At 55.1% G+C, this 23411-nt stretch overlaps 1 protein-coding gene across 1 annotated transcript in view; it reads right to left on the bottom strand.

The window, feature by feature from the left end:
• Window positions 1–400: 400 nt before the first annotated feature.
• The window catches only part of LOC123348308 (peroxidasin homolog), a 43906-nt gene continuing 20895 nt past the window's right edge, over window positions 401–23411 (bottom strand). Inside the window, exons 4-7 of the mRNA XM_044985824.1 lie at window positions 17194–17499; window positions 1813–2154; window positions 1358–1458; window positions 401–1257 (exon numbers count right to left, since the gene is read on the bottom strand). Of these exons, the coding sequence (XP_044841759.1) occupies window positions 1364–1458; window positions 1813–2154; window positions 17194–17499 (743 nt within the window). The 3' untranslated portion in view covers window positions 401–1257; window positions 1358–1363. The remainder of the gene's footprint in view (window positions 1258–1357; window positions 1459–1812; window positions 2155–17193; window positions 17500–23411) is intronic.

Raw genomic sequence — 23411 nt, 5'->3', positions numbered from 1 at the left:
CCTTGACATGCTAGGCTGCTGCAGCTCCATGTCTGCACATTCCCGGCCAGCAGACGACCATTGACTGAGAGTCTGTGATTAACAGCCCTGGTTTAGCAACACCGACTCTAGCATCCTGCTTGGCACATCCCACCATGCCCTGGTCCCCAGCAGCCTTGGTTACTGCTAGGAAAAGAACCCCAACACCCTCCCTCATCTGCATTTCCCCCAAACCGTCTGCCCTGAAATGTCCAGCCCTCTCCTGCAGCATCCAGAGAAATAATAGTGGTCATTTGCTCCGCTTAAGGGACAAACTTCAGCTGCTCTCCAGGTTAACTGGAGTTACCAGTGACTTGAATTAAAATCCAGCCCTGGGTTGGTTTAGATTAGAATAAACCAAGTATATTAACTAGATGCAATAGGTTAAGAGATTCCAAATGAAAAGAAATCCAGTTAGAGATGGTTACAAGTAAATCAAAGGGAAAACACAACAGCTGAAAGGCTAAAACTCAAGGCGGCAAGGCACAGTCTGTGTTGAAGGTGATTTCACTTTCCGATTACTCTTGGTCTGGCCTGGCCAACTGGCTCTCGATCCTGACCTTCCTGGGAAGTGCGAGGTGCTGGTTTCCCTTGTTGTCTTAAGGGGAAGTAACTTGGGGGTTCACTGCCCCTCTCTCTATCGCCCAGGAGAGCATGTCTCTCTATGTTCATTGACACTGCTTCAGGAAGCCAGAAGGTCTCCTGGGGGTGCTGTCTCCAGCCTTCGTGGATAGCTGAGTCATCACCTCATCTCCTTGGTGGCTCGATGGCTTTGTTTACCAGACATGTACTTCCTAATTCTCTTCTCACCAGTCACCCTGCTTCATTTGTATTCAATCTCTGGGCAGACCCGGTTCCCCTTTGTTCAAATGCAGACTTTAAAACAGACTCACAGAGAACTGGCATATCTCCATCTGCGGCGTTCTCACATATACTCCACAGTGATATTATTGACCAGTGTGGTGGGAGTTTCAAATGATACCTCAGAAGGCAGAGTTTGTATAGGTCATTGCAGCTGTGTGTAGGGTGTGAATACAGGGGTGCCTGGGTTCACACTGGGCAAGCAAATTATGTGCACAAGGGTCGTGCAGCTGTGAAACAGCGGCTGTGCCCCACCCCAGATATAGCTGCATTTTGGTTGGTTGCTGAAGCATTCATGGTGCCTAAAACCCTTTCAAACCCTGTGGATGTTTCCCAGATCTCACTCTTGGACTTTTCACTGGAACCTCCCCCTCCGGGCTATAATTCAAGGGAAGAGATTGAAAATCAAATAGGTCACCTTGTGGAGAGAATCCAAGACACAGAATGAAGGGCCCCCTTCACAGAGGAAGCCAGTTACCTGGATCTACAAGCAGCAGTGGGAGACGAGGGAGATGAGACCATTAATGAGGAAGAAGGAGCCACCTACCACCAGCTCACGGACCCAGAAGAAGCTTTGAGCTGCAGAGAGAAGAGAAGCTCGAATGGAACCAGCAAGTTAACATCATTGCTGAGCGTGATGCACATGATGTCCGTGTGTCTGTGCCTCTAAGACTTGTGACAAACTCCTCTGGATCTCAGGAGCCATCCAGCTGAGATGTGAAACCCACCCACAGACCTTCTCTCTTACACTGGTGGACACTGATTCCTGATTCTTCCCATCTGTTTGTCTGTCCCTCTCCTGTCGGCCTGTCCTCCAACACCATCGTGACCTGCCCTGTCCTCGCTTGGCCATCAAGGGAACTAGGCATGAGTGTGTGGGGTTAAGAGGATGAATCTGTCTGGGGAGATGTTACCAGCCAATAGTCACCTCACCTGACACTGTGACGTTCCCGGTGACAGTCATGGGCCGGCTCCTGGGGGACGGGATCCATCTCCCACCCACATGCTCCTCGTACCCACAGGTGAATTCCCCGGTATTGTTTGAACTGGCCCGTGGGATACTGATCACAGAGGTGTTCACAGAGACCGTCCTGGGCTCTGTCGTGTTGATTTCAGACTCTACGTCCCCAGGGATGAGCTCGACTCTGTCCTTGTAGAAGTGAAACCTCCGCTGACCGGCATTCCGGGGGGCCGTGCAGGTCATGAGCAGGTGGATCCCTTCCCTCACCGCTCCGGACGGGGGATCCACACTCAGTGCCGGCTGGGGAGGGAGATCTATGGGGAGCAGCAGAGAGGAGGGGTCAGCAGGGACATGGCAGTGGGGAATGTGGAGATGGTGCCTAGAATTCCACTTATTCAGAGCTGACCTGTTCTCTCTCCAGAGCCTCGTTTCACCTCAGGATCCTGAGGGGCTCCCCCTAGATATGAGCGAGAACCGGGCTGGGGGAGGGGATTCCGTCCTTCAGATGCTATATGGGCAGGGGCGGCTCTAGGCACCAGCAAAGTAAGCACCTGCTTGGGGCAGCCCATTTGCAGGGGTGGCAGCCGGCAGGGATCCAGCCTGGGAGCTGAGAACCAACAGGGGGCTCTGGGAGCTGTAGTTCCTTGGTTAGTTCCTTGCCTATAGAGCCAGCCGGGGAGCAGGGAAAGAACTACATTTCCCAGCATTCCCTTGGCCACTACGAACTGGAAAGGAAGGAGGGGTACCTCATGCGGCAGCGTGCTGTGAGTGCTGTGAATGGTAGGGAGACCATATTTTAACATTCAAAAAACAGGACACTCCAGGGGGAGGGAAGCCCCACCCTGCCACCATCCACTACCTCCGACTGCCCCCCACAGAAATCCCAACCCATCCAACCCCCCCACTCCCTGTCCCTTGACTGCCCCTCGGATCCCCTTACCCCTTCTCCAATGCCCTAACCCCCTTACCGTGCCACTCAGACCACTGTGTCTGGCTCCGTGCAGCTCCTGACACACTGCTGCATACATGCTGCCGTGCTCCCCCACGGAGCCCACAGCCTCCCCCCCACACACCCAGCACCTGCCGTCCAGATTTGAACACCTCAAAATTCAGGAATGCTCAAGCTCAGTTTGGGCAGCTGTTACTTCATTTCTCCCAAATCAAATATACTGATCCACTGTAACTTGCTGTAGAAAAAGTAGGATACAATTGAGCAAGAAATGCTTCCCAGTGGTTATTAGGACTGGAATTGCTATTTTCAACAGCCACTGCCTTTTGTTTGTTTGTTTGAAAGGAAGACAGTGATATTGCATTGGCAAATTCCCCATAGAAAGAAAGAGTGGAACAAAAGAATAATAAAGGCACCTCAACTTTTCCTCATTTATGGAGGACAATCTTATATTATGCATCCAGATATCCTCCAATCACACAAGCTGAAAATTGTTCCACTTTACTGCAGCTCTGTAACCATATGGGAACCAATCCTGTCTGTGTTCTTGGTACATCCAAAATTCCTGCTGAATGACCCACCCTGGGAGCGAGTTACCAGTGACCCAGGGCTTCGGCGGAAGGAGGGTGCAGGTGGGGGAGGGAGCCCAGGGCTGGGGCAGCTGGAGGTGTGTGTGGGGAGCACTGGTGGGGGGAAGGAGTGAGCCCAGGGCTGGGGTGGCAGCGGGGTGGGGGGAGGGCACTGGTGGCGGGGAAAGGGGGAAGCCCAGTGCTGGGGCGGCAGGGGGGGTGTAGGAGGGAGAGCCCATGTCTGGGGCAGCAGGGGGGTATGGGGAGGAGCCCAGGGCTGGGATGGGGGGCAGCCAAATTTTTTCTTGCTTGGGGTGGCAAAAAACCTAGAGCTGGCCCTGTATATGGGGCTCATATGTGGGATCAGAAGGAAGCCGGCATCACCAGGACATGACTTGTTTTTTGTTATATCTCTGTTACTAATGCCCCAGACCAGATATTTCTGTAGATAGGGAGGGTCCAGAGCGTCTGGCGATCCCACCCCCTCTGCCCAGACTGGTTGAGAGCTGGATGAGGCAGCGTCTCCAGTTACGTAGACAGGCTGCTCTGGGGACACGGTGAGCTGGGGAGATGGGAGTGGGTCTGGAAAAGACAAGGAGGTCGGGGGAGGAGACGGTTCCTACTTGGGCATCTGGTGACACAGAAGCAGAGGAAGAGCCAGTGAAGAGCAGAGGAGGGAGGGATCCTAGACACAGACCCCAGCCAGCCCCAGCTCAGTGCCCAGGGACCACGTCCCTGCCAGGCCATGCAAACACCGAACAGCAGAGATCTCACTGCCAGGAAACCCAGTGGGACCAGTGTCCTCACCTTGGTACCTGAGGGGGGCAGCCCCTACCCAGGGCCAGCTCAGCCTGCAGGGGCTGGGAGGGGAGGGCTCGTGCGGCTGAGGCCGGGGATGTCGGGGAGCTCCCCGCAGCAGGCACAGACCAGGCTTCCCTGCACTAAGGGTTGATGTTAATGAGGTGCCCCTGAGCCCCGGGCACCGCCTGGGGAACATCACACACACGCCAGCTGGGATCTGGCCACATTTACACCAAAGGAGCTCAGGCTCACTTTCATTGGTCTTGCTGAACCCATAGACTCATTTCGAGGGTTTTTTTTATTCTCACCAGCTGGGATCTCGCTCTCTCATGGTGAAGATTCTGAAACCAGCCCCCTGGTCCCTTGGGGTGTGTTTTAACTAATGTTTGTGCTGCATCGCAGGGAATGTTTGCCAGACGGGGAGTGACGGGGATTGGGAGAGTTTCCAGTCCCCAAAACCTGACCCCATGTGCAGGGGCAGCTCTAGACATTTCGCCGTCCCAAGCATGGCGGCATGCCATGGAGGGCGCTGAGCTGGTCCCGTGGCTGCGGTGGACCTCCTGCAGGTGTGCCTATGGAGGGTCCGCTGGTCCCGCGGCTTCAGGAGGTCCACCGGAGCCACGGGACCAGCGGACCCTCCGCAGGCATGCCACCGAAGACTGCCTGCCTGCCGCCCCCCTGGCAACCGGCAGAGGCCCCCAGCGGCATGCCACCCCAAGCACGCACTTGGAGTGCTGGGGCCTGGAGTGAAAAAGATCAAGGAACCAGCCTCTTATCAGGGTAGTAAGTTTTAGAAAGGAATAAATAGGTTTATGTTTATTTTCTTTTGTAACTTGTCTTGGTGCAATTAGGAGAATTATCAAAGTTGGGTATTCTTGTGTATATTAAGGTTTTGCCCAGGGGAACATCCTGTGTTTTCTATCTATTGTCTGTGAGATTAGCTGGTATGCTGTCTCCCAGAGGCTTTTTTTTTCTTTCTTTTACCTTTCTTTTCTTTAATTAAAAGCCTTCTTTTTAAGAACCTGATTGATTTTTTCCCTGTTTCTTTGATCTAAGGGAATTGGATCTGGACTCACCAGGGACTGGTGGGGGGGGGGGGAAAGGGAGGGGTAAGGAGTAATTCTTCCTTGTTTTTGAGATCCAAGGGAATTGGATCTGGACTCACCAGGGAATTGGTGGAGGAGTCTCTCAAGGCTACCCAGGGAGGGGAAGGTTTTGGGGGGAAAGAGAGTGTTCCAGGTACTCAGAAATCTGGATGGTGGCAGCGAGACCAGATCTAAGCTGGTAATTAAGCTTAGAGGTGTTCATGCAGGTCTCCAAATCTGTACCCTAAAGTTCAGAGTGAGGGTGAGACCTATGACAGGGCCAGAGGGACGTTAGCGCTCGTCCTGCTCCAGTTCTCTGGCCTGTGCGATGCTGGAAGTCAGACAAGATGAAAACAGTGGTCCTTTCTGGCCTGGCAACCTATGAAGTATGATCTATGATCTATTGACTGGCCTGGATTATCCAAGTCTGGGGCTCTGGTTTCTTTCCCTCAGCTGTTACCCCAGCTGGCCCCTCCTGGCTGAGATGGGGGCCACGTTGGAGTTCAACTACCTTCCTTGGCTGTGGGGTCCGTGCCTAAGAGGAATGAGTTGGGGGAAGGGCAAAGCAGAGAGGCTGGGGGCTGGTCTGGAGAGCAGAGGGAGGGTAAGACGATTGTTCTGTGGAGAGGAGCATCTGGGGCAGAGGGGTCAGTGCAGAGGGGAGACGAGAAAGTCCCAGGCTCTGGTAATGGGTCTCTGGGCAGTCTGGCTGGGGAGAGGCAGCGGTTCCTGGGAGAACTGGGATCATGGTCTGGGGCTGCAGCAGCACAGATCCTGGCTGTAGCTGGGAAGGGATGGAGAAGGGGCCTCCCCAGTGATGACTCTCATGTCTCTCCCACCCACAGGTGGAAATAGGGTCTCACCCATCACTGACACCAGGACCGGAGGGCTCCTATCAAATGGGAGCTTATGTCCACGCTCCACTCTCCAGTACACACAGCTGCACGTTTCACTGTCTGCTGCGTAAGTTGTGCTGATCAGCTAGGTGTCCTGGCTGAAGACCCCGTTGGAATCAGTCCCCTCTTTGATTTAATAATTTATATCCCCCGTTGATTCCTCACTCCTTAGACCCAAGCACCTGAGCGTGACCAGCTCCCCTCAAATATAGATGGGGTGAAGCGGGTCTAGAGAGTGTGGGGGGAGGTGCAGTGTCTAGTATAGAGATAGAGAGAGAGAACCCCACAAGAGTATAGAGGGAGATATATGAGAAAGGCCCTGACACACACAGACACAAACCACCCCGATCTCCCTGCCCAGTGCTGCCGAACCCAGACTGATGGAGATGGGCAGGTTCTTCCCAGGTTTGATCTCCCGGCTGGATGGGGTACCCGGTACAGACAGGAGCACGACCCAGAGACTCCAGAGCTCTGATCCTCAAGGGGTGAGTGATGCTGCCCCTGGATAAGCCCCCAGCTGAGATGCTCCATCCTGCTGCCATGTCGAATTGGATCCTGCAGCTTTGTGACCCCAGGGGAAGCCCAGCATGTTAGGGGAACAGGCTCAGTGCCCAGGGACCACGTCCCTGCCAGGCCATGCAAGCACCAAACAGCACTGTCCCCTCCTTGGTACCTGACGGGGGCAGCTCCTGCCCAGGGCCAGCTCAGCCTTCATGGGCTGGGAGCCAGGATGACAGGTCTGAAAATTCCCCCACTGCTGTGCCCTCTAAGGGACAAACTTTACTGATCAGCTAGGAGCCTCCCTGCTGTTGGGGTGTCCAATGTCCCCCACAACTCCACGGTGTGTCTGACATAGGGCCTGACACTGACATGAGACAGCCCTCAATTTTCACGTTACTTCTGCCTGGGAGTAACTGAAACCCAAAGCAGCACTATAGCACCCTCCCCCCTCTCCATACCCACTAATGGAGGCAGAGATCCAGGGAGTGACACTAACCAGACATGGGGGAGTTGGTGGCGCTGTCTGGAGCTGAGTGACTGGGCGGTGTCTCACCCCATGGATGGAGGAGAGAGACCCTGCCACAGGGCCAGCAAACAGCAAGAGGTGCGGGGGGGGGAGGTCTCACCTGTCACTGCTATAGAGATGGGTTGGCTCCTTTTCGATGCAATTTCTCGCCCAGACTCTGTCTTCCAGGATTCACAGCTGTACACTCCAGCTCGCAATCCAGACACCCCCGACAGTTGAATTGACTCAGAGTAACTGTACTGACGTGAGGGGAGTTCCCTGAAGTGGATTTTCTGGCCGTCTCTGAAGAACCGGACCCCGGACACACTGGGAGCCCATGTTGGTGAGCATGTCAGGGTCACAGCTTCTCCAGTTATGTAGACAGGCTGCTCCGGGGATGCGATGAGCTGGGGCGCTGGGGCGGGGTCTGGAAAAGATCAGGGGATAAGGGGAGCAGATGGCTACTTGAGAGGCTGGTGACACAGAAGCAGAGGACGGGCCAGTGAAGAGCAGAAGAGGGAGCGATCCTGGACAGAGACCCCAGCCAGCCGCAGCTCAGTGCCCAGGGACCATGTCCCTGCCAGGCCATGCAAACACTGAGCAGCAGAGATCTCACTGCTGGGAAACCCAGTGTCCCCTTCTTGGTACCTGAGGGGGGCAGCTCCTGCCCAGGGCCAGCTCATCCTGCAGGGGCTGGGAGGTGAGGGCTTGTGTGGCTGAGGCTGGGGGTGTTGGGGAGTTGCCCTCAGCTTGCACAGACCAGGCTTCCCTGCACTAAGGGCAGGTGGAAGGGAGGTTCCTCAGAGCTCTGGGCACCCCCTGGGGAGCATCAACCAGCCCTGGTTCCACTGGGCCCTTGGGTTTGTGTTTTAAACAAATGTTTCTACTGCATCAGAGGGAGCATTTGCACAGACAGGGAGTGACGGGGATGGGGAGCTTTTCCAGTCCCCAAACCTTGACCCTGTGTGATGGGTATTGACCCTGCACTGGCACTAAGAGGGGTAACAGGAGCTGGAGAGCTTGTTCCATCCGAATCCTGCAAGTAGGTGATCCTGGACAGCCCAGCTTGTGAGGGGAACCGGCTCTCCAGCGGGGGACCCGGGGAGATCACAGCTCAAGGGGCAGGACCAGGCTACTGAGGGGTCTGGACGACAGGGGTCAGTGTTAGATACAGAAGATGGTGACACCCGGTATAGATCTCTGGCTCAGTACCCGGGGCTGGCTCTTCCCAGTTGGGATCTCGCGGTCAGATGGGCGTATCCAGTACAATCAGGTGCATGACCCAGAGCCCCCGTGGCCCTGTGACATTCAGGGTTTGAGGGAAGCTACTCCCAGATGAGCCCCCAGCTGAGATGCTCCATGCCCCTACCACGTCAAATTGGAATCCTGCAGCTTTGTGATGTCGGGGGGCTGCCCCCCCGTGAGGGGAACAGGCTCTCCAGGGAGGTACCAGGGCTCAGGGAGAGGGACAGAGTTAAATGGGGTCTGGAAAAAGAGGGATCAGGGTTAGTTATAGAAGAATGTCACACCCGGTCGGGATCTGTGGAAGGCCTGGGAGGTGAGGGGCAGATGTTACCAGGTTCCATTCATCTCAGGAATTAGAGAGGGCTGGAGACTTCCCTGTGGGAAACTCCCTGCACCCCTGTACCACACTGAACCCCAACGCTGCACTGTGCCCACATGTTACCCAGATGGAGCAGGGCCTACCGGTGTGGGATCTGCTGGCGGTAACAGGCTGCTCCCCTTCCAAAGAGGGGAAGGATGTTCCAGCGGTTATGGGGCTGGCCTTCAGCACTGGCTATGGGGGTTCAATTCCCTGCTATCCTGCAGCCCCCCTGTGGGGACTCATCTTCTCTTTGCCTGCATTCCCTATCTCTAAAATGAGCACTGAAGGGCTAAATCCATTAACAACACTGTGAGGTGCTCAGATAATAGGTCACATGACCATTGAAGTATGATAGATAGACAGGGTGTGTGTGTGGGGGGGGTTTCATCTCTACTTTGGTTTCTATCTGCATGTGAAATCTCTCACCTCATCTGACCCCATTTCCCAGGAGAGCTCCTGGGGATGGTTCCCCTCCAATGGGAGCAAACCAGGAGCTGGATTAAGAAACTAGGGAAGTCTCACCTGTAACTGTGACATTCACAGCCCAGCTCCTGGGGGATGGGATCCACCTCCCACTCACATTCTTCTCGTACTCGCAAGTGAATTCCCCAGTGTTGTTGGGACCGGCCTGCAGGATGCTGAGCACAGAGATGTTCATAGACCTGGTGCTGGGCTCTGTGGTGCTGATCTCAGACCCTGTGTCCCCAGGAACGAGCTTGACACTGTCCTTGTAGAAGTGAAACCTCCGCTGACCAGCATTCCAGGGGGCCATGCAGGTGATGTGCAGGGGGAACCCTTCGCTCACCACTCCGGATGGGGGATCCATGCTCAGCAAAGGCTGGGGAGGGGGATCTGTGGGGATTAAAAAAGGACAGGGGTCAGCAGAGGCAGGTAGAGGAGAAAGTGGAGAGGGTGCCCACAATTCAGTTTACTTACAACTGAAATTTATTCTGTCTCCAGTGTCTCATGCTTCTCTTCAGGATCCTGAGGGGCTCCCCACGGAAATGAGTGAGAGACGGGCTGGGGATTGCTTCCTTCAGATACAATGTGGGGCTGTGACATGGGGGTCAGAAGGTGGCCGGGACAGCAGGCCATGACTCATTTTTTCTCACCCCTCCATTACTAATGTTCCAGCCCCTGATATTTATGGAGATCTCGGTAGATAGGGAGGGCACAGTTCTCTCTGCAGATCTCGCCCACTCTGGCCAGACTGGCTGAGAGCTGGGTGGTCCTGGTGGGATTCTACCGTCCCAGAGGGGAGAGGCACAAGATGGCCATGTTGGATGCCCAGATCTGTTTCTGTTTGGCAGCCATGTCCTGGCTATGTTGAGTAGCCATAGGTTGTGCTGCTCGCTGAAGGGCGGCCATATTGGAAATCAGGCAGCCATATTGGATAAATGTGTCTTGCGCCATGCTGAGTAGCCTCATTTTGTGGCTGTGTTGGCATCAAAATAGCAGCCATGTTGCCAGTTACGTGGTCATGTCAGGCAGTGAGGAGGCCATTTTCCCAGTTGGGCAGCCATGTTAGGCCTGAATGTTGTAGCATGAGGCTCATTGGGAGCATGAAAGAGCAAAGAGGGGGTGGAAGAGGAGGGGAGTAAAAGTAAGGTGACCATTTTTTTCAAATTTAAAACCAGGACATTTAAAATAGCTCAGCCAGCATGAGTAATAGTCGCTGTCGTAGAATATAAGCTGAAAAAATATTGCGGAGTATGCTTATCTTTTTTTTTTCTTTAAGTGAAAGAATACAATAAAATGTACTTCTTTTATTTATATTATATATTATGAAAGTAATTTTGCGAAAAAAAAACCAAATATTTGATATGGGTAGATTAGTACATAATTGTATACTTAGGATTTTGGGATCCAAGTAATAAAGAAACAAGTGTAGCAGTAAAACAAAATGGTTTTAATAAAAAATGGTACAAAAGTACTTAATCTACATTCCTAATTTTGCTTCTTATATTTTTGTGAAGAGTGGATTGATTTTAATAATAATTCGTTTTCCTGGATGTTTTTATAAAATTCCATGCAAGTTTGGTTAAAATTATATTTAGTAATTAGCAAACATTTCAAAGTTTCAACATGTAATTGAGTTTTATCACTGGACCAGATATTGTTCATCAAAGAAAAAAGACGTTCGGCAGGTGCATTGGTTCCTGGTAAACAGAGACAATATTCTACCAATTTGCCAATGTTTTTGTAGGAAACATCATTTTCACTGAAGGCTTTGAATATTTCAATCCATCTGTTCGATACTGGTACAGAATTTTGTCTCCAGTGAGTAATTTTTTCATCTGTAATGTAGCGCAGGAAAAAGCAGGTTTCATCAAACAGTTCATCTTCTACTAAATTGATTTCAGAAAAATACTGAAGAATGTAATCACTGCAAACTTGAATGTTGTCATGGGTGAGTTTAGTGTTTAACAAAACCCAATTGAATTTTTTGGTATGCTTAATAGGTCCTTCCCATTCCTCTAGATATTGAATACATGTGTCATAAAATTCTACCACTTTTTCTTTGAAAATAGCAGGTTTTAATATGCCTTCTTCCTCAAGCTGCTTCAAATTTTGCCGCACCTGTAACGGCAAGAAAACGTTTGCTTTTCTGTCAGCTAATTTTGTTTTTAAGTCACTGTAAATATTGCTAGTTTCTATAATAGAAATCTCCTGTCCTTCTATTTTCAAAATAGCATTGTGGAACATTGATGACACGTTATGCAAAAAGTAAAGCCAAGACTCTGTCTCTGAATTATCAAAATAATTTGTGATAATTGTGGGGCTCTTCTCGTTTGAGGCAAAATATGATTTTAAGGCAGGATATATTTGTAGGACGTGCTCAATCGCGGGTCGTAACGCCAATCATCGTGTGGCACTGTATCCCAAGACTTTCTTATATTCGATGTCCACGAATTCACAAAATTCTTTCAATTCATTAACGCGCACTGTATATATATAAAAGTATGAATAAATCTTGGTGATGAAAGTTTGCACATCAATTGGTACACAGTCGGCTGCAGTTTGTATAGCATTGTTCAAAATATGAGCGGCACAACCAATTCCCACAAGCTCTCTTCCACCCAAATTTGATTTCAGCTTGGTAAAAATGTTATTTTTCCCACTTCTTCGCATTCCTCCAAAGTTAGTATTGGTGTTGTCAGCACAAAATTCAAGTACCTTGGTATCTAAATGATACTTTTTTAATACTTCCAAAATATAATCAGTAACTATGTCAGATGTTTCGCCTGGCAAATTTCTTACTTCCAAAAATTTGACATGTATTCCAGACTGGTATGAAAAATATCTTATTATTATGGGAATCAACTTTACTTCCCTGTGGTTTGATGCATCAGAATAAATAGAAATAAAATTTGCAGCATCTAAATCCTCTTCCAATAACTGTTTCTCATAAGGCACCAGCACATCGGTAACTATTGCCTCGCATTTTGTTCTAGAACATGTAAACCTGGCATCAAAACATGTTTTAATCAGTTTGCAGGTACAATACATTGATCGGAATGAGTGAATATGCATTACTGTGTGGTACGCCCATAAACCTTCAGCTGCAGCTAGTTTTCTTTCAGCATCTTCAAATTGTTTTTTCTTAAAATATGATGTCACACTCGTACTTGCAATTGTTGCAGACACGGCCCGTTTATGTTTGACTGTTTGTATGTGGTTTTCAATGTTGGTTTTTCCACTGTTTGCAATAGAAAATATACTTCTGCATTTTACACATTCCCCCTCACTATTGTCATTATTAGTACTTGCTTTGATGAATGTATATTTCGATTTTAACTCGTCATTGAAGACGCACTTTCGTCGTTTTGGCGCCATGGGTGTCCAAAAATAAACAATTATTACAAACTTCGTCGGATGTCGGTCTTGGTCCGAGGGGGCGAAGTCACCGGTCCAGGATCGAGGGGGGCGAAGACGCCGGTCCTGGTCCAAAGGGGCGAAGGCGTCGATCCTGGTCCAAGGGGGCGAAGTCATCGGGTCCTGGCGAAGCAGCGAGGTGCGCCGTGAAAATGGCAGAGCAAAAAGCTCGAGTAACCGAGAGAGCGCGGAGCTCTGAGGGCCAGTGTCACGGTCCGAAGATGCCAGATCACTGGTGCCTGTCCTGTGCTGCGGAGGGCCTTTTATAGTCCGAAGCTAACACCGAATTGGTCGATTTTGGTGGGCTCTGTGTGATGACGTCATCATCGAGTTCCCACGGTCGGGCTGTATGTAATGCGCAGGAGTATTATCGAAGAGTCGCCGCGGCCACAATATAGTGAGAGTGCGCAGTGATGAGCTGCCAAAATCTTAACAACGGGTTCCCTATAAAAAGTTCTGATTTAACAACGGGTTCCCTATAAAAAGTTCTGATTTAAGGGATGTGCGACAGCATGTATTTTTTGTACCAATAGGGTTACCATACGTCCATATTTTCCCAGGAGGTGATTAAGAACCGAAAAGCCTGACATGTCCAGGAAAATACAGATGTATTTTAACCCTACCTAAAGTTCTTTTTTAAAAAGATGGGGCTGAACTAGAAATGAGCTCCGTTTCACATGTGTGGGTGGTGATCAGGGACAGTCTCAATTTTTGGGTCTTTTTCTTATATAGGCTCCTATTACCCCTCACCCCCGTCCCGATTTTTCACACTTGCTGTCTGGTCACTCTAGGGTGTGCACATGTGTGGGTCCCAGCTGCTCCCTGCCCCCCCTCATTGAAGCAGGTGTGCAGGGTTACTGCCCTGGGAACTGCAGGGCACCAGTGGATGTGGGGCTGGCTGCAGATAGGGGCGTGGGGCAGGGCTAGCTGGAGGCAGGGAGTGACACGAGCTGGCTGTGGGCAGGTGATGCAGACAGGCGGGCTGCGGGTGGCTGTGGGCAGGGGGTGGCTGCGGGCGGCTGTGGGCAGCGGGTGGCTGCAGGCAGGGAGTGGCTGTGGCAGGGGCTGCAGGCAGAGGCTGGCTGCGGGCAGAGGGTGGCTGTGGGCAGGGGCTGGCTGCGGGTGGCTGTGGGCAGGGGGTGGGGCAGAGGGCGGCTGTGGGCAGGGGCTGGCTGCGGGTGGCTGTGGGCAGGGGGTGGGGCAGAGGGCGGCTGTGGGCAGGGGCTGGCTGCGGGTGGCTGTGGGCAGGGGGTGGGGCAGAGGGCGGCTGTGGGCAGGGGCTGGCTGCGGGTGGCTGTGGGCAGGGGCTGGCTGTGGGCAGGGGACGGCTGGGGGCAGGGGGTGGCTGTGGGTGGCTGGGGGCAGGGGGTGGGGCAGGGGGTGGCTGTGGGCAGGGGCTGGCTGGGGGTGGCTGCGGGCAGGGAAGGCGGGGGAGGGGCGCAGACACTCACACGGGGGGGGGGGCTGGGAGCAGCAGGACGCAGCCGGAGCCCCCAGGCCAGAGGTCCAAAGAGCAGGAGCAGCAACAGGGCCAGGAGGCAGCTCACATGGCTCTCGCAGCACAGCGCAGCGCCCCCCGGCGGCCGGGAGGAGGAATTACAGGCTTCCCAGGCAGAGCCCATCAAAGCTTCCCTCGCAGGGAAGCTAGTTAACACGCGGTTACAAAGCCGCTTCTAAATTTAACAACGGGTTCGCGCGAACCGGTGCGAACCGGCTCCAGCTCACCCCTGAGAGTGCGTGTGCTGAATGCCGAGTATTGCCGAGATCCAACAATGAGAACCATCGTGTAAAATAAAACTAAAACTAGGATAAATTAATAAAATTGATTTAGACTGGTTTATCAAGGACTGATTTGATGTACTCAATCTTTTGATAAATTAATAATTTTTGATTTTGTAGTTCTAAACTGTACTGGTTACATCTCACGACTAACCAGACCAATGTCCAAAAAACCAGTACTGTACTGGTAAAACCAGTACGTATGGTCACTTTAAGTAAAAGGAACAGATGTAAATTTAAAGACTAGAGTCCAGCATGGAAGTAAGGAGAGAGGATAATAAGCAGAAGTGGAATCAGAAGAGGCAGGAGTGGGGGCCAGAGGGATGTTAGCGCTGGTCCTGCTCCAGTTCTCTGGCCTGTGCGATGCTGGAAGTCAGACAAGATGAAGACAGTGATCCTTTCTGGCCTGGCAACCTATGAAGTATGAGCTATGATTCATTGACTGGCCTGGATTATCCAGGTCTGGGGCTCTGGTTTCTTTCCCTCAGCTGTTACCCTGGCTAGCCCCTCCTGGCTGAGATGGGGGCCACGTCAGAGTTCAACTCCCTTCCTTGGCTGTGGGGTCCGTGCCTAAGAGGAATGAGTTGGGGGAAGGGAAAGCAGAGAGGCTGGGGGCTGGTCTGGAGAGCAGAGGGAGGGGAAGACGATTGTTCTGTGGAAAGGAGCGTCTGGGGCAGAGGGGTCAGTGGAGAGGGGGAGAGGAGAAAGTCCCAGGCTCTGGTAATGTCTCTCTGGGCAGTCTGGCTGGGGAGAGGCAGGGGGCACTGGGAGAACTGGGATCATGGTCTGGGGCTGCAGCAGCACAGTTCCTGGCTGTAGCTGGGAAGGGATCGAGAAGGGTCCTCCTCAGTGATGACTCTCATGTCTCTCCCACTTGCAGGTGGAAATAGAGTCTCACCCATCACTGACACCAGGACAGGAGGGCTCCTTTCAAATGGGAGCTTACGTCCATACTCCACTCTCCAGTACAGACAGGTGTGCGCTTCGCTGTCTGCTGCGTAAGTTGTGCTGATCAGCCAGGTGTCCTGGCTGGAGACCCCGTTGGAATCCGCCCCTCTTTGATTTAATAATTTATATCCCGCATTGATTCCTCACTCCTTAGACCCAAGCACCTGAGTGTGACCAGCTCCCCTCAAATATAGATGGGGTGAAGCGGGTCTAGAAAGAGTGTGGGGGGAGGTGGAGTGTCTAGTATAGAGATAGAGAGGGGGACCCCCACAACAGGAGAAGAGGAGATATATGAGAAAGTCCCTGACACACACAGACACAAACCACCGTGATCTCCGTGCCCAGTGCCGCCGAACCCAGGCTGATGGAGATGGGCTGGTTCTTCCCAGCTTTGATCTCCCGGCTGGATGGGGTACCCAGTACAGACAGGTGCATGACCCAGAGACCCCAGAGCTCTGATTCTCAAGGGGTGAGTGATGCCGCCCCTGGATAAGCCCCCAGATGAGATGCTCCATCCTGCTGCCATGTTGAATTGGATCCTGCAGCTTTGTGACCTCAGGAGGAGCCCAGCATGTGAGGGGAACAGGCTCAGTGCCCAGGGACCACGTCCCTGCCAGGCCATGCAAGCACTGAACACCAATGTCCCCTCCTTGGTACCTGTGGGGGGCAGTTCCCGCCCAGGGCCAGCTCAGCCTTCATGAGCTGGAAGCGAGGACAACAGGTCTGAAAATTCCCCCACTGCTGTGCCCTCTAAGGGACAAACTTTACTGATCAGCTAGGAGCCTCCCTGCTGTTGGGGTGCCCAATCCCCCCACACCTCCACGGTGTGTTTGACATCAGGGCCTGACAGTGACATGAGACGGCCCCCAATTTTCAGATGTTACTGCTGCCTGGGAGTCCCTGAAACCAAAAGCAGAACTATACTCCCCCCTCCACTCCCAAACCCACTAGAGGAGCCAGAGATCGAGGGAGTGACACTAACCAGACATGGGGGGGTTGGTGGCCCTGACCGGAGCTGAGTGACCAGGCGGTGTCTCACCCCGTGAATGGAGGAGAGAGACCCTGCCACAGGGCCAGCAAACAGCAGGAGAATAGGTTTCCTAGTGCACAGCAGGGCTAAGGGGTGGGTGGTTTCTGTCTCAGCTGTGAGCATCAGCCGGTCACTCCACTAGGACCAGGGACCTCTTCACAGACCAAATCCCTGACTTGAGAGAAGGATTCATACCCAATGGTGCTTTCATGCCTGGGGCCTGAGCACCTCAGGGCAGCACCTTCCCCTTGATACACATGGGCCGTAGGGATCCTGGTGAGCTGGTGCTGGTAGGGGGTCAGGGTGACATCAGAGATTGATCCCACTTCTGATAACAATTATGAATGAAGCTGCACGGCTGAGGGCATAGAACTAGATGACTTGTGAGCCAGGATGACAGGGCTGAAAGTTCTCCCACAGCTGTGCCCTCTAAGTAACAAACTTTACTGATCAACTAGAAGCCTCTCCCCACTGTTGGGGCACCCAACTCCCCACCCCCCACCCAGGGTGTGTTTGAAATCAGGGCCTGACACTGACATGAAATGGCCCCCAATTTTCAGGTGTTACTGCTGGCTCGGAGTCCCTGAAACCCAAAACAGCACTATAGACACCCTCCCACCCCAAAGACCCGCTAGAGGAGCCAGAGATGCAGGGAGTGACACTAACCAGACTTAGGGCGGTTGAAACTGACCCAGTTGGTAGCCCTGTCCGGAGCTGAGTGATGGGGCAGTGTCTCATCCCGTGAATGGAGGAGAGAGACCCCGCCACAGGACCAGCAAACAGCAGGAGATGGGGGGGGGGGTCTCACCTGTCACTGCTATGGAGATGGGTTGGCTCCTCTCCGATGGGATTTCTCGCCCAGACACTGTCTTCCAGGATTCACAGCTGTACACTCCAGTTTGCAATCCAGACACCCCCGACAGTCGAATCGACTCAGTGTAACTGTACCGGGGTGAGGAGAGTTCTTTGGATTGGATTTTCTGGCCGTCTCTGAAGAACCAGACCCCGGACACAGTGGGAGCCCATGTAGCTGAGCACGTCAGGGTCACAGCTTCTCCAGTTATGTAGACAGGCTGCTGCGGGAACACGGTGAGCTTGGGAGCCGGGAGCGGGGCTGGAAAAGACAAGGGGGTTGGGGAGGAGACGGTTCCTACTTGGGAGGCTGGTGACACAGAAGAAGAGGAAGAGCCAGTGAAGAGCAGAAGAGGGAGGGATCCTGGACACAGACCCCAGCCAGCCCCAGCTCAGTGCCCAGGGACCACGTCCCCGCAGGCCATGCAAACTCAGAGCAGCAGAGATCTCACTGCAGGGGAACCTCTTGAGACCAGTGTCCCCTCCTTGGTACCTGGGGGTGGGGGCAGCTCCTGCCCAGGGCCAGCTCAGCCTGCAGGGGCTGGGAGGGGAGGGCTTGTGTGGCTAAGCCCGGGGGTGTCGGGGAGCTGCCCCCAGCAGGCACAGACCAGGCTTCCCTGCACTAAGGGCGGGGGGTAGGGAGGTTCCTCAGAGCCCCGGGCACCCCCTGGGAAGCATCAACCAGCCCTGGTTCCACTGGGCCCTTGGGCTGTGTTTTAGACAAATGTTTCTACTGCACCAGAGGGAGCATTTGCACAGACAGGGAGTGATGGGGATGGGGCGCTTTTCCAGTTTCCAAATCTTGACTCCATAGATTGGGTATTGACCCTGAACTGACACTAAGAGGGGTAACAGGAGCTGAAGAGCTTGTTCCATCCGAATCCTGCAAATTGGTGATCCTGGGCAGCCCAGCCTGTGAGGGGAACCGGCTCTCCACGGGGGAACCCGGGGAGATCACGGCTCAAGGGGCAGGACCAGGCCACTGAGGGGTCTGGAACACAGGGGTCAGCGTTAGATACAGAAGATGGTCACACACGGCAGAGATCTCTGGAAGGACCTGCGAGGTGAGGGGCAGATGTTACAAGCTGGGCCATGCAAACTCAGAGCAGCAGAGATCTCACTGCCGGGAAATCCAGTGGGACCCACGTCCCCTCCTTGGTACCTGTGGGGGCAGCTCCTGCCCAGGACCAGCTCAGCCTGCAGGGGCTGGGAGGGGAGGGCTTGTGCGGCTGAGACCAGGCAGTCAGGGAGCTGCCCCCAGCAAGCACATATGAGGCTTCCTCTCGCTAAAGGCGGGTGGTAGGGACATGCCCCAGGCCCTGGGTGTCCCCGGGGAGCGTCACACACGCTCTCTGCTGAGTAAGTTGTGCTGATCACTGAGGTGCCCTGGCTGAAGACTCCTTTGGGGATCTGCTCTGCTCTGTGGTTGAGGATACTGTATCCCATCGCCTCTCACGCCTGGGAGCCGAGCATTAGAGGGTGAGTGACTCCCCTCAGATAGAGATGGGGAGCAGGGAGCCAGGAGAGAGTGTAGGGTGGTGGAGGGCTCGGAATGGAGATCGAAGGAGGAACCTCCAGAAAGTGAGGAGGATGGTGTGAAGGAGTAGGAAGCACAGACTGTCTGTGCGGGGGAGGGGAGAGCCAGAGGTTTAGGTGAAGATGCAGGAATTCAACTGTGAGCTGAGCTTGGCCTGGGGGAGGGGAGGTGACACTTCTGGCCAGGGGAGACAAAGGAAGGAGGCGGAGGAGAGAGGAGGGGCCGGAGAGGACTGGGAGTCGAAAGTGGGCTGGAGAAGAGAGGGGAGCAGGTAGACCGAGCTCTGATCCCCGGGGGGGGGGCTGGGAGGCCCCCCAAGATGGACCTAGCCGGGGGGATCTGGTTATCTGTGCCTGCAGGACCTGTGTTGGACTGTGTTCCTGTCGTCTAAATAAACCTTCTGCTTTGCTGGCTGGCTGAGAGTCCTGGTGGATCGTAGGGAGCACGGGGGTGAAGGGCCTGGGTCCCCCGCACTCCGTGACAACTGGTGGCAGCGGTGGGATCGACTGCACCCCGCGGACGGCACTTCCTGCAGTAAGTGACTGGGGAGCAGTAAAACGAAGGGGCGATTCACCCCCGGGCGAGTGTGACCAGAGAGAAGGACTTTGCAGTAACAGGGTCCCCCGGGGGATCACAGCAAGCGATCCCAGGGGCAGAGGAGTCTGCAGCTCGACCCTGGCAGAGGGGTGGTGACCTCAAGGACTGGCACACTAGGGGTCCCCCTGGAACCCGTGGGGAGCGGCGAGAACCCCGGCCTGCGAGCGGCCAGCAGGAAGATGTATTCCACGCAGCGCAAGTGCGACTTGGTGGAGCAGTGTAAGCAGAGGGGGCTGCACTATGGGAAGCTCACCAAGGCCCAGCTGATTGCCCGGCTGGAGGAGAGAGACCGAGTCAATGAACCGGACCCGGACTCTGAGGGAAGCAGCCCGGCAGATGCAGCGCAGACACCAGTGTCTGTACCCACTGGGAGTGGTCAGCCGGCTGCTGAGGGCATCCCGAGACCTCCCACCCCTAGGCCTAGGGGAAGGGGGAGGAGGAGGAGCCCAACTACCGAGGGCACCGTGACCCCCCCGGCCAGCAGGGGGTCGTCCCGGCGACGCTCGGCCTCCGTGGAGCGCAGGCGGCTGGACTTGGAGAGAGAGATCAAACTGAAGGAGATGGAGATGGAGGACCGGCAGAGGCAGCGTGAATTCGAGGCAAGGGAGAAGGAGCAGCAGCGCAGACATGAGCTGGCCATGGCCCAACTGAACAACAGGGAGGCCCCGGCTGCGGTGAGTGAGGGGGGGCCCAAGCCTTCAAAGAGCTTCGATACGAACTTCCTGGCCCCGCGTAAGGAGGGGGAGGACATAGACACCTTCCTGACGGCCTTTGAGAATGCCTGTGAGCTGCACCAGGTTGACCCTGCAGACAGGATCCGGCGCCTCACCCCCTTACTGGACTCCACCGCCGTGGAGGTGTACAGCCGAATGAAGGGGGAGGAGGCGCGGGACTACAACCTGTTCAAAGAGGCCCTGCTCCGCGAGTTTGGGCTGACCCCGGAGATGTACCGGAAGAGGTTCCGGGGCCAACGTAAGACCCGGGAGGGCACATACCTGCAACTGGTCAACCGGGCGCAGGGGTACGCCCGCAAGTGGACAGCCGGGGCCCAAACTAGAGAAGACCTGCTTGACCTAGTTGTACTGGAGCACCTGTATGAGCAGTGCCCATCTGACCTGAAGCAGTGGCTGATGGACCGGAAGCCGGAGAACCCGCAGCATGCAGGCCGGCTGGCCGACCAATACATGGACAGTCGGGCGGGGGATGGCAGGGAGGCGTCTCGAAGGAGCAGGTCTGCCTCAACGCAGAGAGAGAGTCACCATGGGACCTCCCAGAAGGAGCCGAGGGAGGGCCCCCACCAAAGGGAAGCATCTGGCGTCAGGTCCAGCCGTCCCACTCGAGGGGCCCCACGAGACATGGGCTGCTATCAATGTGGCCAACCGGGCCACGTACGGGGCCAGTGCCCCAAGCTCCGGGACAAACTGAGCAGACCAACCCCACACCAGGTCAACTTGGTAGAGACCCAGCCGGATGAGGGGCAGCGTTCGCACGAAAGGGGGGTGGGCCGCGTACCCCCTGCGAAGGAGGGAGGGGGGCCCCGGGTTGACCCCTCCGAGGGGCTGGATGCTCCCAGCCCTGAGTTTGGGGTTTACAGGGTGGGCACGGGACTATCCCTCCGGAGCGAGTGCCTTGTTCCCCTGGAGGTAGACGGGAAGGAGGTCACTGGGTACTGGGATACGGGCGCAGAGGTGACGCTGGCCCGGCCGCAGGTGGTGGGCCTAGATCGGATGGTGCCCAACACCTACCTGAACCTGAGGGGTGTGATCGGGACCCCATTCAAGGTGCCTGTCGCGAGGGTGCACCTAAAGTGGGGGGACAAGGAGGGCCTCAAGGACGTGGGAGTGCACCCACATTTGCCCACGGAGGTGTTAATGGGGGGGGACCTCGAGGACTGGCCAAGTAACACCCAGGGTACCCTGTCCGTGAACCGTAGTCAGGGTCGACGCAGGGCTCTGCACCCTGACCCCGGGGAAAGTACTTTGGCCGAGACACCGGACCCTGACCCGGTAGGGAGGGAACGTCCAGGGACGGGGCTCAGAGAGGCTGTGGCCCCATACCCAGCCGGTGAGAGAGAGCAGATCCCCGCCCCTGCCCCAGCGGCTGAGTACCAGGCCGCGGTGCGGGAAGACCCCTCCTTGCGGAGGATAAGGGACCTGGCCAACCTCGGGGGGGGACAGACCATGGGACGAGGTGGCCGGAAAAGGTTCCTGTGGGAGAAGGGGCTCCTGTACCGAGAATGGGCTCCCCCAGGGAAGATGGAGTCAGGAGGGATCAGGAGGCAGCTGGTGGCACCCCAGGAGTATCGCCACCAGCTGCTGTGCCAGGCCCATGACATGTCCCCCTCAGGGCACCCGGGAGCCTGGCGTACCCAGCAGCGGCTGCTGCAGAACTATTACTGGCCTGGGGTCTTTGCCCATGTCCGGCAGCACTGCCGCTCCTGTGACTTCTGCCAGAGGGGGAGGAAGGCCCGGGACAGGGGGAAGATGGCTGTAAGGCCCGGGCCCCGCCCCGAGGAGCCTGTCCGGAGGGGGGCCAGGGTCAGGAGGGGGGCTCTGAACCGAGAGAGCCTGAATCACAGCCCCCCAGACTGGAACGTGGGGAGAAGGCCCCAGCCCGTGTGCACCCCAGGGGTATTAGGGTGGGGAAAGGGTGCGGGCGGCATAAGGTTGTAGGTGGGTCCGAACTTCCCCGGGTCACTGGCTGGAGTGACCCCGCTCAGTTCAGTCTCGGAGGGGGGAGAGGTGTGAAGGAGTAGGAAGCACAGACTGTCTGTGCGGGGGAGGGGAGAGCCAGAGGTTTAGGTGAAGATGCAGGAATTCAACTGTGAGCTGAGCTTGGCCTGGGGGAGGGGAGGTGACACTTCTGGCCAGGGGAGACAAAGGAAGGAGGCGGAGGAGAGAGGAGGGGCCGGAGAGGACTGGGAGTCGAAAGTGGGCTGGAGAAGAGAGGGGAGCAGGTAGACCGAGCTCTGATCCCCGGGGGGGGGGGGGCTGGGAGGCCCCCCAAGATGGACCTAGCCGGGGGGATCTGGTTATCTGTGCCTGCAGGACCTGTGTTGGACTGTGTTCCTGTCGTCTAAATAAACCTTCTGCTTTGCTGGCTGGCTGAGAGTCCTGGTGGATCGTAGGGAGCACGGGGGTGAAGGGCCTGGGTCCCCCGCACTCCGTGACAGATGGGCAGATAGAGAAACAAAGTCCCTAACACCCACACACCATCCTGATCTCCCAGCCAAGTGTTGCCTCCTGCAGGCTGGTGGAGAGAGGCTGGCTGTTCCCAGCTGGGATCTCCTGGTCCGACGGGCATATCCAGGACAATCAGGTACATGACCCAGAGCCCCCCTGGCCCTGAGACATTCAGGGTTTGAAGGAAGCTACTCCCAGATGTGCTCCCAGCTGAGATGCTCCATGCTCCCACCGCGTTGAATTGGATCCTGCATCTTTGTGACCCCAGGGGCATCCCCGCCTGTGAGGGGAACAGGCTCTCCAGGGAGGTACCCAGGGAGATCAGGGCTCAGGGAGAGGGATGGAGTTGCAGGGGGGTCTTGAAAAAGAGGGATCAGGGTTAGTTACAGAAGAAGGTCACACCCGGCCGGGATCTCTGGAATGCCTGGGAGGTGAGGGGCAGATGTTACCAGATTCCATTCATCTTAGGAATTAGAGGGTGATGGAGACTTCCCTGTGGGAAACTCCCTGCACCCCTGTACCACACTGAACCCCAATGCTGCACTGTGCCCACACCTTACCCAGATGGAGGCAGGGCCTCCCGGCATGGGATCTGCTGTCTGGAACAGGTTTCCCAGTGCACAGCAGGGCTAAGGGGCGGGTGGTCCCTGTCTCAGCTGTGAGCATCAGGCGGTCACTCCACTGGGACTGGGGACCTCTTTGCAGCTCAGATCTCTGCTGCCCCTGGATAAGCACCCAGCTGAGATGCTCCATCCTGCTGCCATGTTGAATTGGATTCTGCAGCTTTGTGACCTCACAGGCAGCCCAGCATGTGAGGGAAACAGGCTCTCTGGGCAGGTACCAGGGGTGATCTGGGCT

Source organism: Mauremys mutica, chromosome 13, assembly GCF_020497125.1.
Source record: "Mauremys mutica isolate MM-2020 ecotype Southern chromosome 13, ASM2049712v1, whole genome shotgun sequence".
Classification (NCBI taxonomy): domain Eukaryota; kingdom Metazoa; phylum Chordata; order Testudines; family Geoemydidae; genus Mauremys; species Mauremys mutica.
The sequence above is the reverse complement of the archived record's forward strand: the minus strand, read 5'-3'. Positions and strand labels throughout refer to the sequence as shown.